Genomic DNA, 14,483 nt, shown 5'->3' with positions numbered 1-14,483 from the left:
GTTTTCTCTCGTGTTCTCTCCCCTGGTCATCCGACTTTTACTCTAGCACTCCCTCTCTTTACCAATTCTCTAATATTCATCTCATCTCTCCTGCGGGAATTGAAAGAAAGTCCTCCTCCCTCTATGGCGAAAATCCAAGACAAATCCTCTCCTGAAACCGTGGCACCCAATGCCAATGGGACGCAGCCCGCGCGAAACCGCTACACCTTCATCCGGCGCCTAACCAATCTTCCACTCGTGCATGACAGTTTACAAACCATCCAAAGCTACACGAACTCCAACCCCTACTCGCGCCGCATCCTCGAGGTCTCCACAGACTATCTAACCAGGCTTGCAAGCCCCGTAGAACAGCGCTTCCATTCCCAGCTTGTGGCCGTGGATGAGTACGCAACAAAAGGGCTGCAGGAGGTGGAGAAGAAATTTCCCATCGTGAAACGCCCTACCCGAACCGTGGTGGAAGAGATGAGGAGGACGGCTCTGAAGCCGGTGGAGGCTGTGGAGCAGCGGGTGGAAGGCCTTGTTGAATGGGCGGAGCGCATGGTGGATGAGTATCTGCCCCCGCTGGAGGAAAAGGAAGCAAGTGAAGGACAGAGGCCAGCGCAGCGCGGTGGCAACAAACGTCAACGCCAGCAACAGCAGCAGCAGCAGCAACAACAACAGCAAAAGGACAAAAAGACCCGCGCAATAGTGCGTGGCGCCCGCCTTCCTCTGGTGGTCACTCATCGGGTCTATGTTCGGGTCGACAAAAGGCGCATGCAGTACCAGGAGCTGGCCCTCAGCCGTGTTCGCGAAAACTACGCTCGGCTTCCTGAGAGCTGGCGATCCCGTATCGACCCTCTGCTGGAGCGTGCAAAACGCGGTGCCTCGCACGCCACCCGTGAGTGGCAGCGCGAGGATGTCAGCATGGCGCGACGCGCCTCCAACATCGTAGGCATCATACGGGAGGAAGCCAAGCCTGTGGTGCAAGAAATGGCGCAGTATATGCAGCAGCAGTTGGACGTGTACCGCAGCCGCCTGAACTCGAGCAGCTTCATGTCGCACAACGGCCATATGCCGAGAGCGGTGGGGGTCCATTGATCTGCCATATACTAATATATATATATATCGAATGCAAAAATGTGTGGTTGTTAAAGTGATACTAAGAGTGGTATATATACTTGTGAACAAAAGCGAACCAAAAGTCATTAATATGTTTTATTATTATACTTGTACGAAATTTTTTTTACGCATGACTTCGTATATCAACTGTTGTTGAAATAAATAAAGGGCGTATTTTTTTGGCCGTGAATGAAGTGTGGTATCTTCTTGGTTGATGTTGGCATGTAGCCCTCTAGGGCTATACATGAAATCGCTCGGAAATAGACGCAACAGGAGGAGTCGAAGATATATGGGCCGCGTTGAAGCGAATGCAATGAAGCTAATTTCCTATATCTTATGGATCATAATCAGATTGAACTATTTGATATCGGTTCCCCACATGGGTAAGGAAGATAGAAAACGTAGTGTGAGGGAGTGCCATAACTACTTCCTGCTTAATACAAGAGACTATATCTATTGAACATCCATTGAAATTGTATCGGCTTCTGATGACGTCACACAATTCTCTCGACCCCCAGTCATAAACATATGCCTTTCTACGACGAAAACAAAAAAAAAAAATCCAATTCGTCGCACACATTCCTCAAACCGCCATGGCCCAACCAACGTATGCTCGTATCCCCCGCAACGTACCTCACCAGTTCAACTTCCTTGGTGTGACTCCCGAGAAATTCATTAGAGTGTAGGTGTTGAATGTAGAAGAGTTGACATCAAAAGATCGGTCATCGATCTAGTCCATCTCAACACGACTAATGCCCAATCCGAATTGTGGCCGTAGTAGTGCTTTTTTCTAATTATCTTTTCTTTTCTAGAACCCCTACTCTTGCCGGCTGGGGTGCAGCTCTTGCTCTCGGTGCTGGCTTCTTCCTCTCAGACGTGCCTGTAGTGCGTAGAGATGTCCTTAGCCAAATCCCCGTTCTAGGAGCCTACTGGAATGATGAGGAGAAGCAGGAGTAATCTATTCTTTGTTTCAGCTTTTTTTTTTTGATGTGTTGTGAAAGGAGCTGGAGATGAAGTGGAGCTTTTATTTCAATAGAAATTGTTTTTTTTTATCATTATAACTATACCTTCGTAATGGATGTGTGGAATCTTGGAGACTATCGATGAGAAATGTTAGCCATTCAAACGCATTGTGAAAAAGTCAGCCCGTAGTCCAAAAGAATTATAGCACTCTGCATGCCATTCTGCCTCTTTTTCTTCACGTCTACAGGTAAAGATGGATGGATTACAAGTTTCAGATAAGTTTCAGTGATAGCCGATTTCAAAGGCGGAGGAGATTCGGCCATTTCTTCTTTTCCTCCTCTTTTCCAATCCCTCCCCCATTTAATTCCGTTTATCGACAAGGAGTGCGGAAAATACCATCATGGTGAGTAATCTATCTGTTTCCATCCATCCATCATTACTGGCACAGCGGGGATGTTGTTTGGCACTATGGAGTGGATATTTCGATGGTGAACGGGATCATGAAGTGATGGACTTGTTCTCCATGATCAACCATGATGCAATCAGAGGGAGACAGGGTTTTACTCGGAATTAGCGGAGCTGATTCCGATGATGAAAATCTTCATAACCTGCGATTTTCTGTCTCTTTCATGTGCCGAGAAACTCCACCCTAGATTTTCTTTTTCTTCCACCATCAGTGAATCGGTCAACTAATGTCTCTTGATTAATAGACGACCAAGCGCCGCAACAATGGACGTAATAAGCACGGCCGTGGCCACGTTAAGCCCGTCCGCTGCTCCAACTGTGCTCGCTGCGTTCCCAAAGACAAGGCGATCAAGCGCTTCACCGTGCGCAACATGGTCGAATCCGCTGCCGTCCGTGATATCACCGAGGCTTCCATCTACCAGGAGTACGCCCTCCCCAAGCTGTATGTCAAGCTCCACTACTGCGTCTCTTGCGCCATCCACGCCCATATCGTGCGCGTTCGTTCTCGCGAGGGCCGTCGGGATCGCAACCCTCCTCCACGATTCCGCTTCAACAAGGACGGCAAGAAGGTGAACCCCGCTACACAGAAAGCCTCTGCGTAGAGATGCATTTGTTGTTTGAAAATAAAGGGAAATAAAAAAAATATCAAAAACATTTAAATCTATTGCCGTCTTACGGAAGCAAAAAAAAAAAATACGTTATTATACTTTCTATTATTTGTGCAGTTAATGGGAAAGAAAAAAAAATGAATAAAAATATAAAAGATAACGCAATAGTCTCAAGCTGACTAAGATAGGTATTCCTCGAAACTTGCATGCCCTGTCTGGAGCGCGTGTTGAGTCGCCTCCTTTTGGCCGCGCAATCCAGTCTGGCAGACGGAACACCGAAGCGTGAAGTTGGCAAGGTCGGTGTACTGCCTCTTCTGTCATGTCCAATACATGGCATATTAGTCTCTGGTTGAATAGGAAAAAATGGATGCGAGAATGCTAACCTCTCGGAGGCGAGCGGCGAGCTGCAGCGCAGCAGGGAGCACCGCGTCATCGCTGACCTCAAACTGTGTCTGATCAAACTCCCTAGGAGCGTTCGGATCGGGGGTCATTGCCACAGCATCATAATCTACAAAATCGTTTATACACAACACACAGTGGTATCGAAATACAAAAAGAGAGGCATAGAAAAGCGGTGGGGTATACTTACGAATTCCACTATACAGCAATATGACACGCTGGGCATATTCCCCTTCTCCAAAACGATCCACCCGCCCAGTCTGGATGTCAATGCTCGCAATTTCGACACCATAAACCTTGGATAAAATGCTCAGTTCGATTGCGCCGCCCCAGCTCTCCTTCATAATCCAGTTGCAATACTCCTCTACTGGTTTTCCGAGAAAGGCTTCGGAGTATGTGTCGGTATCTTTGCGAATGCAATCAGCAACAACTATTGACAGTTCAAATGGCTGTGTAAATTAATAGTATTGTTAATGCCAGAATTGTACCCACGCTTTCTCAGCTTTGCCACTACACTAGGATCTTGCTCCAAGACATATCTATAAAGACAGCATCATTAGAGCAGTCAAAATAATAGGCACTGCCGTTTGTCTCAAGTCACTACCCTGTGCCGATTGATATCATAAATATTAAAAAAAAAGAAGTTTGAATGAAATTGTATATCAATCTATAATAAAATGGGCCATTTTCTCATACCTACTGATCGGAAGAGACAGTTATTGTCATCAGGGACGACCTAAGAAACAATTATGAAGGAGATAAGTGATAGGAGTTTACTTCCAAAATACAAAGAATCCATCCTACCCGTTGCACTACATAGCCACCTCCCACAGCAATGGCTTCTGAAGACATGGCAACCAAAAGTTTCCACAATGATTAATAAAGTCAAAAGAGAGAATATGGCCAATTTAGAACGCGTACACCCAACCTTGTACCCCGTGACGGCCAATTTATATTGCTGCGCCTCGCTGAACCATTCGAAATAGCTCATCAAAACTTTTTTTAATAAGTTTGCAATTCATCACTCCCGTTTTTTCAAAGTTTTATTTTAATTTTGAAAATAGCCTGCAATGGCAAACAGAAAATTACAGAGTAAGTGTGTAGGGTGACTAAAAGGGAAAATCGAGGGAAGGGGAGAGGTTACGCTCGATGACTTGGTATTTTACCAGGAGATTCAAAACACCCATATTCTGATGAAAATGGATATAAAATAATGAGAGACCCGTCCCAACTCATTACTAACTCTTCTGCTTTCTGCTCATCCATCGCGAACAATAGCCGAAATCGATCGTGTACTGAAAAAGGTTTCCGAGGGGGTCGAAACGTTCGAGGAGATCTTTGATAAAATCCAGACAGCAACCAATGCAAATCAGAAGGAGAAGTTCGAGGCCGATCTGAAAAAGGAAATCAAGAAGCTACAAAGATTACGCGACCAAATCAGAACCTGGATAGCCTCCAATGAGATCAAGGACAAAAGCCAATTAACAGAAAACCGCAAGCTGATAGAACAGGTGCGATTGCTGTCCTCTCTTATTTATGCCTGACAGTAGAGAGCATTTAGGCTCCGAGATCGAGATTTGACGGGATTTGGTTTGTTTATTTCCAAATAGCAAATGGAGAAGTTCAAGGCCTGCGAGAAGGAGATGAAAACGAAGGCATATTCAAAAGAGGGGCTGCTCCAGATGGCCAAACTAGATCCCAAGGAGAAAGAGAAGGTGGATTGCTGCGCATGGATCACACAGAGCGTCGAGGATTTGGGTCTGCAAATCGAGACTCTAGAGGCCGAGATGGAAACGCTTCAGATTGCAGCGAGGAAAGGACGTAAGGACAACTCCAAGATGGAGCGTCTGGCCGAGATAGACCATCTGATTGAGCGACATAAATGGCACACAAGTCGACTGGAGTTAATATTACGGTTGCTGGAAAACGACAGGATCCCGGTGGATAGAGTGACTCCATTACAAGAAGATGTGCGGTATTATGTAGAAAGCAATCAGGTATGGGCCCAGCTTTGATTCGTTTTATGTATTTTGCCTGCATGAATGGCCAATTGACATACCGCCCCACGTCTAGGAGGATGATTTCATCGAGGACGAAGATATATACAATGATCTAGAGCTCGAGGAGGAAGAAGCACTCTATGGAATAATGAACGACGAGTATGCCGGAAGCAAAGATGATAGCGCCACAGACGATTCACGAACGACTAAAGAGGTTGGCTAGGATCACTTGTTTTCTTTTTGCTCAATATTATCTAAGCAATGCTTCTCCCCTCCCCACTTCCATCACTCATTATCTAGAGGGCAAAGGATGAGGCTGGTGCAGAAAGTATATCACCGCATAAACGAGTCAAAGAACCAGAGGAGGTAAGCCCTTTTAATAATTCACTAAGTGTATCTATGTATGCGGTGGAAAAATTGATTTTGTACCAAATAATGCATTAGCTCACACCACCGGCACAGCCAGCAAAAATTTCGAAACAACCTCCAGCGCCGCAAAGAAGTAAGTTCGTGGATGACTTTCTAAAGGCTACCGTTTTACTGATCCATTTTGTTTTGCGATTATTCACTCCGACATCATAGAGACCAGTACATATATCTTGAACCCAAGGGCTTTTTTTTGGCTTTATTTAAACTCGTCCTCTTATTTTCCTTAGGTATGCCGATTCCGCAATCCCCTGCAAAGACAGCCCTCCCCATTCAACGCGCAGCTATTATGCCAAAACCGACGTCGCAACAGGAGCCTGTTCCATCCCAGCAGCCCCAACAGCTCTACTCTACTCCCTCTGCGACATCACCTCCGGCTTTTCACTCCATTCCCTCCGCTGCTCTGCCCACCTCGCCGAAATCCGAATCGGCCACAAGAGAAAAAGTCTCTGTTCCCACAACCGAGTCTGAGGAGGTAGATTCAAGGCAAGCGATGTCGCCTGCTTCACGAGACTTGACCGCATCTCCAGTCGGGGATTTACACGAGCAGCCGTCCGACGATCAGGCCGGGAAGCAGGTATGTATAAACGCGGGTATGTTGGTGAGCTCAGTAGCCTCTCATCTCCATATTTGTGTTTCCATCTGCAGGAGTCCGCATTATCGCCCGCAGAGGACTCCAGGGAGTCTCCGGCCGCCGAGATCGAGACCAAGCTGCCACCATCGCTCAAGGACCTGGTTGCGCCTTTCGAAGCAACCAAGGAGCAATCCCAACAGCACCGTGATGACCGCGAATTTTTACATGCGATGCTGGAGACAAGCCTTGCCTGCCTGCCGGACCTTCTCGATATGGAGCGCCCCCGCCACTACATTCCACGCAACCCTTACCCCACCCCCGCGCATTACCCACAACAACCTCTACCCCATCACCCGGCATTATTCGAACGGCTAGATATCGACACCATCTTCTTCATCTTCTACTACCAGGCAGGGACGTATCAGCAGTATCTCGCGGCCCGGGAACTGAAACGGCAATCGTGGCGGTTCCACAAAAAGTACCTCACATGGTTCCAGCGCCACGAGGAGCCTCGCGCGATCACAGACGAGTATGAGGAGGGCACGTACATCTACTTCGACTACGAGGGGGCCTGGTGCCAGCGCAAGAAGTCCGAATTCCGATTTGAGGTATGTATTCTTGGTTTCGCTCTGCTCCCATTGGGTTTCTGCTAATGGTCCCCCGCCTTGCTTTCTTTTCCCCCCCCCCCGGCTTCCGACCTCATCGCCGTCCCAGTATCGATATTTGGAGGATACAGAGCTAGTGTAAATATTCCTTTGAGTCTCTTTTCTTTTCCCTCCTCTCTTACACCTACTTTTAAACCATAAAATTCTTGGTATACAATAAAACAAAATATCCACATCTGATATGAGAGAGGGGGAGGAGAGGGGAGGATGAAACACCCTGAGCAAAATGGCCATTCAAGGATGCGTTTTTGAAAGCAGGCTTGGAAATGGCGAGCTGCTTGGGGAAAGGTTACACGCCCAACTCTAAATATCCTGACCCTATCTTATGCTACATAAGCTCCGGATAAGCGAGGGTTAATTCGTCATTAAGCTCATGGAGAAGAAACATTGGATCACCCCGGGGCCCTAGAGGAAACCAGTCTTTCTTGGTGCTGATCACTGCAGCCTGACGCTTTAGCTGGCGTCGCCATCGGTGGTGGTTGCCCATGTTTTATTTTCATGATTCCACGAAGACGCAAGTCGCAATTTAATCGCGTTTAGTGTTTTCTATTTTGGCTTCGAAAACGTATTTGGAAAAAACGTAAGATACGAGAGAGATCACGAGACGTGGTGCAGCAACCCTCCATACTCAATAAAAATCGAGATTTTTCTGGCACTTCTTTCCTCTTGAAAGTCATTGCCAAAAGTGATTGCCAATCCCCTCTCGCTCTCTTCCAAGCCGACACCATCTCAAAGAACATCAGAAACCTTTTGCACCTGCCCTCCCCCCCTCCTTTGATTTTATATCCTCCCCTCACCATTGTTATCCTTAACAATTGACTGAGGGCTCTATATCGAAGCCTCCCGTTTTGCGACTAAGATAGAGTGTGAATGGAATTGTTGGAGCTGACAGCTTTACATGGCAAGAAAAAGACGTTCCAAGAGTTCATCAAGAAGGGTAAGGCATGACATGAATGATGGTCACCGTCATCTGGACACAGACTGACCATGATTTTTTTTTTTCTCCATTAATCCCATGGCGTGCTCAGAGTACATACGAAGGCAAGGGTCGTATAGGCGAATTTCCTAACACCACCTGCACGCCGCACGAGGTGATTTTCCAAATGGCTAATTGCATCCATCTCTAGAGACTCAAGCCATTTGTCTATTGCTAGATGTCCCCCGCTATTACAAATCCCCCGTTCCAGAAACATAATCGCAGAGTCTCTTTTGACTTGAGTCGCAACACAATCGCGCAGCTGCTGAGCAACAAGCAGATCAAAAATATGCAGTGTGCGCTGGAAGAACGAAAGCGTGAACAAGGGCGGGAGCAACGCGCCGAGTCCGTTTGAGCTCTCCCACGCCCCTTTAACCTCTTGTGGCTCTACTCTACCTTACCGTTGACTAGCGACCTTTAAGGAATTTATTGTTGCTTTCGCGGTTACTAAGATAGTCTTATGTGGTATGAATTACACGGTTGTAGAAAACGAAAAAAAAATATACATTTGCAATAAAGAATAGGGTGAATAAGGATAAAACGAGTATGAATATTTCTCCCCTAATGGTCAAACCGGCTATTCCCGAGGCGTGTAGGCTGGATCTATGAGTGTAGTGCTTTGCACAGGGGTGGTTGCCCAACGGCGATCCACTATTGACCATGAAGAAAGATAAGAGGAAAGGAAACGGATACCAATAACAAACAGACAGATCGTACCTGGCCGATCATCATGCTGCACATGCAGCACTACACTCGGCTGCCCCTGGGCTCCGTCCGATGCCTGCTTGGGTACCGGGCGATTGCTTATTTTCCCGTACCACTCCCTGAACCTCTTTTTTGTACCTATTGAAGAACAATGGATTAATAACCCATGCTTTTGCGCCGCCCATGGGAGGTTGGCTTACTCTCTGTGGCCGCTGTGATCCGCTCCCTTAGCTGCGAGCCATCTAAATCGTCGGAATGTCAAGCACTCTTCACTCCAAGCTGATTGCTTCGGCATTCGCTTACCTTGATTATCGAGCCCATAGGCTGGCCCCTGATGGTTGGGCCGTTGTTGGCGTTGCGGCGAGGAGGCAGATGAGTAACGTATCGATTGGTATATCCGCTCCTGCTCTTCTTGCATCAATCGGAATGCTAGCTCCTCGTCCCCACGGAGCTGGTCGGCCGGAGTGCTTGTCTGATAGTGGGAATTTGTAGCATCATGATCGCCGGAGACCTGGGTCACCGTGATCGGCGGGGGGGTTTGCTCGGTGCGATTCCAGTCCGATGGTTGAGGACTGTCACGTCGCCCTGCTTCCCTGGCGCTCGAGGACGGGCTTACATCTCTATCTCTTCTCGCCATGGATGATTCCCCCTGATACGCCTCTGGGTCTGTAAGAGAGAGCAGCAGCTCTGCTGCCCGTTGCATATCGCCTTTACAGCTTCCAAGAAGCACGTCCTGGATCACTTCGCGGTCAAGCTCAGGGAACATGGCGTACAGGCTCTCAACTGGATCATGCTGGACCTCGACCTCAGCCAATGACTCGGGCAGGGCTGGTTCATGTGCGGTGCTAGGTGGCTCAATCTCTTGTGTCTGGTTTGGTCCTGAGGTTTCATAGCTTGACAAGTGAGCTGGTGGTTGAGGCGGCTCTTGTGAAGCGGGGGAGGCCATACTAGTTGAATTTTGCATGTCTGTTATTTTTTTCCCTAGCCGTATACTGGTTGATTAAATTTTATATATCCACTCCAAGAATTTTTCTTGTCAGGCTCTTGGCAGGTAGGCATTTTCTCTAAATAGAAGAAGGTCTTGGGTGTCTTGGTTGGAATTTCAGCTCCGATTTGTCTGAGCTGTGTTTTCTAGAAGACTCGGTTAGTAAAGAGGAGATTGGCGAGCGACAAGGTCCCAGGGCTCCGCAGAGTCCACCCTAGCATGACTTTTTGCAGAATACATGTGCATACTTCGCCTACGACTCTCCGTCGCAGGCGTAAGCTGGGTTTGCTTTGCAGCTTTCGATTAAATCTTGTCCTCTTGCCAAGAGTCATTCCAAAAAGCTCGGCCCACCCCCAATAGAAGTTCCCCCAACATCGCTTAGGGCATAGAAATCTCTCCACTCCATCTCTCCACTTCCACCTTGGCCGTGTGAATGATAGCACTAGACTAATCGAAGCTAAAGTGCTTTTCCTCTTGGATCCTCCTCCTTAGGAGAATCATACTGAAAATCCGGCCAGGTACAGTAAAGTGGCCCGTCTAGCACCTTCCCGTGTAGAGTACGTAATACTGGTGCATCATCTATTAAAGCGTGGATTTCCAGAAAGATAGCCAAATGATCCCATTGGTCAACGTAGGATTTTTTTTTTGGAGGGGGATTCCCTGCCGGTGTTATCCTTCTGTATTAGAATCGCGAATAGATACAATACTCATTAAGCACATTGGTCGCCCCTAATTCGAAAATGCTCAAGGAATTTCATGTTGACAGCTACTACTGCTGTAAAGATAAATGGGTTTCTTTTACCATCGGTCATCACCTGTTTTATACGGTAAGAGTGAAGGCGACACGGTTCTGCAAGCGATCCCATGCAGGGAAAAAAAGAGTCCGCAGAAAATTTATTGTTCATGCTAGTGGCTCAAGCATGGAGGGTGCAGGGAGATGAGTACCATTAAGTTAGGTCTAAGACAGGGCCATCACTTTTTCTCACTCAACCACAAAGAAAAAAAAACAACCGCCAGAAAGGTCATCCGCAGCCAACCACTTGGCCACTGTTTGGTAATAAACCCATTAAAGATAGATAGAGATATAGAGATATTATACTGTATGTGAGATGTAGAAATACTGAGAAGGAGGTTTAATATGAATGAATGAATAGAGTTTCGTGCAGGTTGTGGAGCGGTAGTCGGATCTTTAGAACATGGTACCTAATAGACAAAATGCATCAGAATAAGAGGGGGAGAGCACTTCCGCTTCCTCCCCCTCTTCTGCGTTCCCCATGGAATGCTTATGCTAAGAAGGAGACTCACGGTAGTAGCTGCTCTCATCGCTACTGTTAACGTATTCGCGCTTCGCAACGCCGTCCAGCAACTGTGACGCCTGCTTATGTCGGAAAGTGAAGCCAACAAAGGCATTTCTTGGCACGGCGTCTCTGACCGGCTCGCTCTTCAGCTGAGCCTCCAGCTTCTCCTTCTTATCGTTCACCTCCTTGTACATCGCCATGTGCTGTGGATTGGAGAAGTCGTCGAAGTAGGATGTGTCAAACTCGGAGTCGAGCTGCGGCACAAAAGGCGGAAGCACCTCCTCCCGCATCCGGGGGAAATGCCACCCGGCGAAGAACGGGTGGATCTGCACCTCGGCAATGGAGGCGAGACGCCGGTCACGCGCTGTGATCAGCCGTGTGATCAGATCCCATGCTACGTCGGTGAGATTAAATTCGAGGTCCTCGGGGCGGGTGTAGACGGGGCGCTCCAGTACCTCCTGCCACCGATAGACATTCAACCACACCTCGTCCATGGTGGGAGCACTGAACGGGGGGAACCCTGCCAAGAACTCATACATGATGCAGCCTATGGACCAATAGTCAACCGCGTAATCGTAGCCGTCTTTTCCGAGAATTTCAGGAGCCATGTAATCGGGAGACCCCACCAGCGAATAAGCCTAACCACAGCAATGGAGATGATGGGAGGAGGTTTAATGGGGAGGGGGCTGGAATAAGAGAGGTCGACAGATCAGAAAACACTCTACCCAAGTCACGTTTTCTGCTCTCCGGATGGTGTGAATGTTGCGTCGCTCGATTGAGGAGCGATAGATCAACTTCTGGTTCTTGATGGCTTCAAACTGCAAAAGTTTGAGGAAGATAAAAAGAGGTAAGCAAGCGTCGATGAGCAAATGGAGTCACTGCAAAACCAAAATGGTGGTAGGAAAGAGATCGACCATATACGAACCTTTGAGCGAAGTGTGCTAAGGTGTTTGGAGCTTAAGGAGCCCTTTGAGAGCCCGAAATCCGTCAGCTTGAGGTGTCCACTATAGTCAATTAAGAAATTCTGCAAGAGGGTCCATTTTAGCCAAACTGGATGGAATGCAACAGGAGGACAGGAGGGGAACCCACTTCAGGCTTCAAGTCGCGATGCAAAAATCCTAGCTGATGCAATGCATTGACGCACATGAACATCTCTGCAACGTAAAAGCGCGTGTGTTCCTCTCGGAGGATTCCACTATTATTGAGGAGGGTTCGCATGTCACCTCCCGGGACATATTCCTTTCAACATAGCCAAGAATTGAAGCCCATACACAGTGAAGGGTGAAGAGATGATCTGCATCTTACCATGGCGAGGTAGACATGCTCCACATCTTGGAAAGAATAGAGTAGCTTTACGAGCCAAGGCGAGTTCGCGGCCGTCAGAACATCTCTCTCCGTGAGAATGTGATCAATCTAGGTAGGTAAAGCGAGAGAGAGGGCAAGACGCGGTTAGATATCCGGCAGCGTTAGAGAGATTCGTCCATGGGGACAATTCTTGCCTCGTTAAGTTTTTGAAGCAACTTTTTGCTCATTTTCTTGAGCGCACAAACTTCGCTGGTATCCGTCTTGCGCGCCAGATATACCTGTGACGTGCGCGATAGGCACAAACAGAGATTACCGCAAGCATGCTGGTGAGCGGCACGGAAGGGAACAAAAAGAGCTCAAAAGAATAGCACTTACAGCCCCATATCCACCCTGGCCGACCTGCGTCAATATATGAAAATCGTTGGCACGGGTCCTTGTCCTTCGCTTCCGTAGCATGGCGGACTCATTCCCGCAGAACTCTTTCCACTTTTCCGTCATTTCCTCGATGGAGAGCTATGCAGAGAAATATCGGGAGCACGTCGTCAAGAACAGAAATCAACCATTTTTGCAAGCGTTACTCACGTTCGATTTCCGCAATTCTTCTTTGTACTGTTCCGTTCTTAGTTTACGCGTGTGGATATAGTGCAGCCAGTCGAAATAATACTGCATAAAGTCTGTGGTGGGGGGGATGGTATATACAGAAAGAAAAATGTATATATAGGTCAAGCACCATATCGACCAAAATGGGAAAGATGATTGAGAATGATAACTACAGATCTGTGTCACATCACATTTGCGCTTTGTAGCAGGATCCGATTCCAGCTGCTTAGGCGGGATGGCAGATCCTGTGCGAGACGGCTCCGAGCTTGAGGGTTTTGAGGATGCCGACGATGTCACGTTGGATCCCGCGGAGAGCGGGGGCTGGCCATGGGGAGGAGGTGATGGAGAGGCCTCCTCCTCGATCGAGGACAGCTTCATGCCCGTGAAGTCATCAAGAAGCCTGTTCATCCGCTTGGTACGTAATGACGCGTCGAAATCTGGATTAATTAGTTGCAGATGGTATTCGGTAGAGAGCGCGTTTTATTTTCGCGGCCAAACAGCAGCGCGTCGAGTAGGAAAAGACGTAACGGCCAATTCAATCCGAGCTCCTGAGCTCCTACCCGCCACTCAACTCCGACGGCCGCTGTCCGAATCCAATCCGACATCGCCAAGTTTGGAACCGGATTGAAATAGGCTCACGGCGTCGCCGCCTCCCCCCGCTTTTGCGCTGGCTCCTGTCTTTAGGTTGCTTAATCTGAAAGGCAAACAAACCCAACCAACGAACCATGCGGATTGCATGACGGTGTCAGAGAATCTTACCGCCGGGCGCTCGGCTCTGCACACGGGCTCTAGTCGGCCGTTTCGGGTGGTGGCCGGGGGGATGCGCCGCGGCCAACTGGGTGCATGGGCCGGCCGCTTGCAATAGCGCAGCGGACGAAGGCCAGGGTTGGAGCCGCTCGTTCCATTCAAACCGCTACTGCCGGCCCCTTTCCGTTGGGGCGCGTGTTGTTGCTTTGCACGCGGATGTCTGAAACACGATCTACAAACACAGGTGTCGTGGCACCAAACCTACTTGGGCAAATCACGGCGGCGGGAGGGCAACCGTGGAGGCGGGAGCCAAGATGCCGGCCGCTGGGTGGAGGAGCGGGAGATCTGCTTAGGGAGCTTGGGTGGGCGGGCGGGGGAGATCTTGGGCAACTCTAAATTTTCCGCGAGTCGCGTGGGACTTGGAATGTGCTGCGGGCGGGTCGCATTTTCTTTTTTTCCTTATTTTCACCGTTTATTTTTGACAGCCCAAACACACGAGACGTGGGAACTTTTTCCTCCCGCTTTTTTAGTCCGCTGAAATCGGTTTATTTAATTACATCCCTTGGCTGCCTTCCCCAAAATTGCTCTATGACTGCAGGTCTGCCGCCTCTGATCCCCCCCCGCATTCCATCCCAAATGACCATCCCTTCCCCCATCTCCTTTCCTCAC

At 48.5% G+C, this 14,483-nt stretch overlaps 9 protein-coding genes across 9 annotated transcripts; 6 read left to right on the top strand and 3 right to left on the bottom strand.

Moving 5' to 3' along the window:
* Positions 1 to 123: 123 nt before the first annotated feature.
* On the top strand, positions 124 to 1,077 carry VTP21DRAFT_5200 (uncharacterized protein; the record flags this gene model as incomplete). Its single annotated transcript, XM_069395696.1, has 1 exon — positions 124 to 1,077. One exon carries the CDS (start codon positions 124 to 126, stop codon positions 1,075 to 1,077), a length of 954 nt encoding a protein of 317 aa, XP_069248274.1.
* Positions 1,078 to 1,691: 614 nt separating this feature from the next.
* VTP21DRAFT_5199 (uncharacterized protein) lies at positions 1,692 to 2,055 on the top strand (the record flags this gene model as incomplete). The annotated part of the gene is made up of 2 exons (XM_069395693.1): positions 1,692 to 1,780; positions 1,911 to 2,055. 2 exons carry the CDS (start codon positions 1,692 to 1,694, stop codon positions 2,053 to 2,055), a joined length of 234 nt encoding a protein of 77 aa, XP_069248273.1.
* A 406-nt stretch (positions 2,056 to 2,461) lies between these two features.
* VTP21DRAFT_5198 (40S ribosomal protein eS26) lies at positions 2,462 to 3,128 on the top strand (the record flags this gene model as incomplete). Its single annotated transcript, XM_069395692.1, has 2 exons — positions 2,462 to 2,464; positions 2,772 to 3,128. 2 exons carry the CDS (start codon positions 2,462 to 2,464, stop codon positions 3,126 to 3,128), a joined length of 360 nt encoding a protein of 119 aa, XP_069248272.1.
* A 185-nt stretch (positions 3,129 to 3,313) lies between these two features.
* VTP21DRAFT_5197 (uncharacterized protein) lies at positions 3,314 to 4,385 on the bottom strand (the record flags this gene model as incomplete). The annotated part of the gene is made up of 6 exons (XM_069395691.1): positions 3,314 to 3,448; positions 3,518 to 3,642; positions 3,724 to 3,963; positions 4,026 to 4,055; positions 4,230 to 4,269; positions 4,338 to 4,385. The coding sequence occupies 6 exons, from the start codon at positions 4,383 to 4,385 to the stop codon at positions 3,314 to 3,316; spliced, it is 618 nt and encodes a 205-aa protein (XP_069248271.1).
* A 218-nt stretch (positions 4,386 to 4,603) lies between these two features.
* Positions 4,604 to 7,280, top strand: VTP21DRAFT_5196 (uncharacterized protein; the record flags this gene model as incomplete). The annotated part of the gene is made up of 10 exons (XM_069395690.1): positions 4,604 to 4,625; positions 4,812 to 5,044; positions 5,144 to 5,530; positions 5,607 to 5,747; positions 5,834 to 5,899; positions 5,978 to 6,035; positions 6,116 to 6,121; positions 6,190 to 6,536; positions 6,608 to 7,141; positions 7,248 to 7,280. 10 exons carry the CDS (start codon positions 4,604 to 4,606, stop codon positions 7,278 to 7,280), a joined length of 1,827 nt encoding a protein of 608 aa, XP_069248270.1.
* An 871-nt stretch (positions 7,281 to 8,151) lies between these two features.
* Positions 8,152 to 8,529, top strand: VTP21DRAFT_5195 (uncharacterized protein; the record flags this gene model as incomplete). The annotated part of the gene is made up of 2 exons (XM_069395689.1): positions 8,152 to 8,289; positions 8,353 to 8,529. 2 exons carry the CDS (start codon positions 8,152 to 8,154, stop codon positions 8,527 to 8,529), a joined length of 315 nt encoding a protein of 104 aa, XP_069248269.1.
* Positions 8,530 to 8,751: 222 nt separating this feature from the next.
* VTP21DRAFT_5194 (uncharacterized protein) lies at positions 8,752 to 9,825 on the bottom strand (the record flags this gene model as incomplete). Its single annotated transcript, XM_069395688.1, has 4 exons — positions 8,752 to 8,825; positions 8,892 to 9,017; positions 9,080 to 9,121; positions 9,183 to 9,825. The coding sequence occupies 4 exons, from the start codon at positions 9,823 to 9,825 to the stop codon at positions 8,752 to 8,754; spliced, it is 885 nt and encodes a 294-aa protein (XP_069248268.1).
* Positions 9,826 to 11,053: 1,228 nt separating this feature from the next.
* On the bottom strand, positions 11,054 to 13,136 carry VTP21DRAFT_5193 (uncharacterized protein; the record flags this gene model as incomplete). Its single annotated transcript, XM_069395687.1, has 9 exons — positions 11,054 to 11,067; positions 11,170 to 11,800; positions 11,888 to 11,980; positions 12,088 to 12,186; positions 12,252 to 12,401; positions 12,468 to 12,575; positions 12,662 to 12,745; positions 12,843 to 12,980; positions 13,050 to 13,136. The coding sequence occupies 9 exons, from the start codon at positions 13,134 to 13,136 to the stop codon at positions 11,054 to 11,056; spliced, it is 1,404 nt and encodes a 467-aa protein (XP_069248267.1).
* A 166-nt stretch (positions 13,137 to 13,302) lies between these two features.
* On the top strand, positions 13,303 to 14,210 carry VTP21DRAFT_5192 (uncharacterized protein; the record flags this gene model as incomplete). The annotated part of the gene is made up of 3 exons (XM_069395686.1): positions 13,303 to 13,482; positions 13,817 to 13,952; positions 14,059 to 14,210. 3 exons carry the CDS (start codon positions 13,303 to 13,305, stop codon positions 14,208 to 14,210), a joined length of 468 nt encoding a protein of 155 aa, XP_069248266.1.
* Between the last annotated feature and the right edge of the window lie 273 nt (positions 14,211 to 14,483).

The sequence above is a fragment of the Calcarisporiella thermophila genome (assembly GCF_041956535.1).
Source record: "Calcarisporiella thermophila strain CBS 279.70 unplaced genomic scaffold VTP21scaffold_21, whole genome shotgun sequence".
In the NCBI taxonomy this organism is placed as follows: domain Eukaryota; kingdom Fungi; phylum Calcarisporiellomycota; class Calcarisporiellomycetes; order Calcarisporiellales; family Calcarisporiellaceae; genus Calcarisporiella; species Calcarisporiella thermophila.
This window is presented reverse-complemented; position numbering and strand designations above follow the sequence as displayed.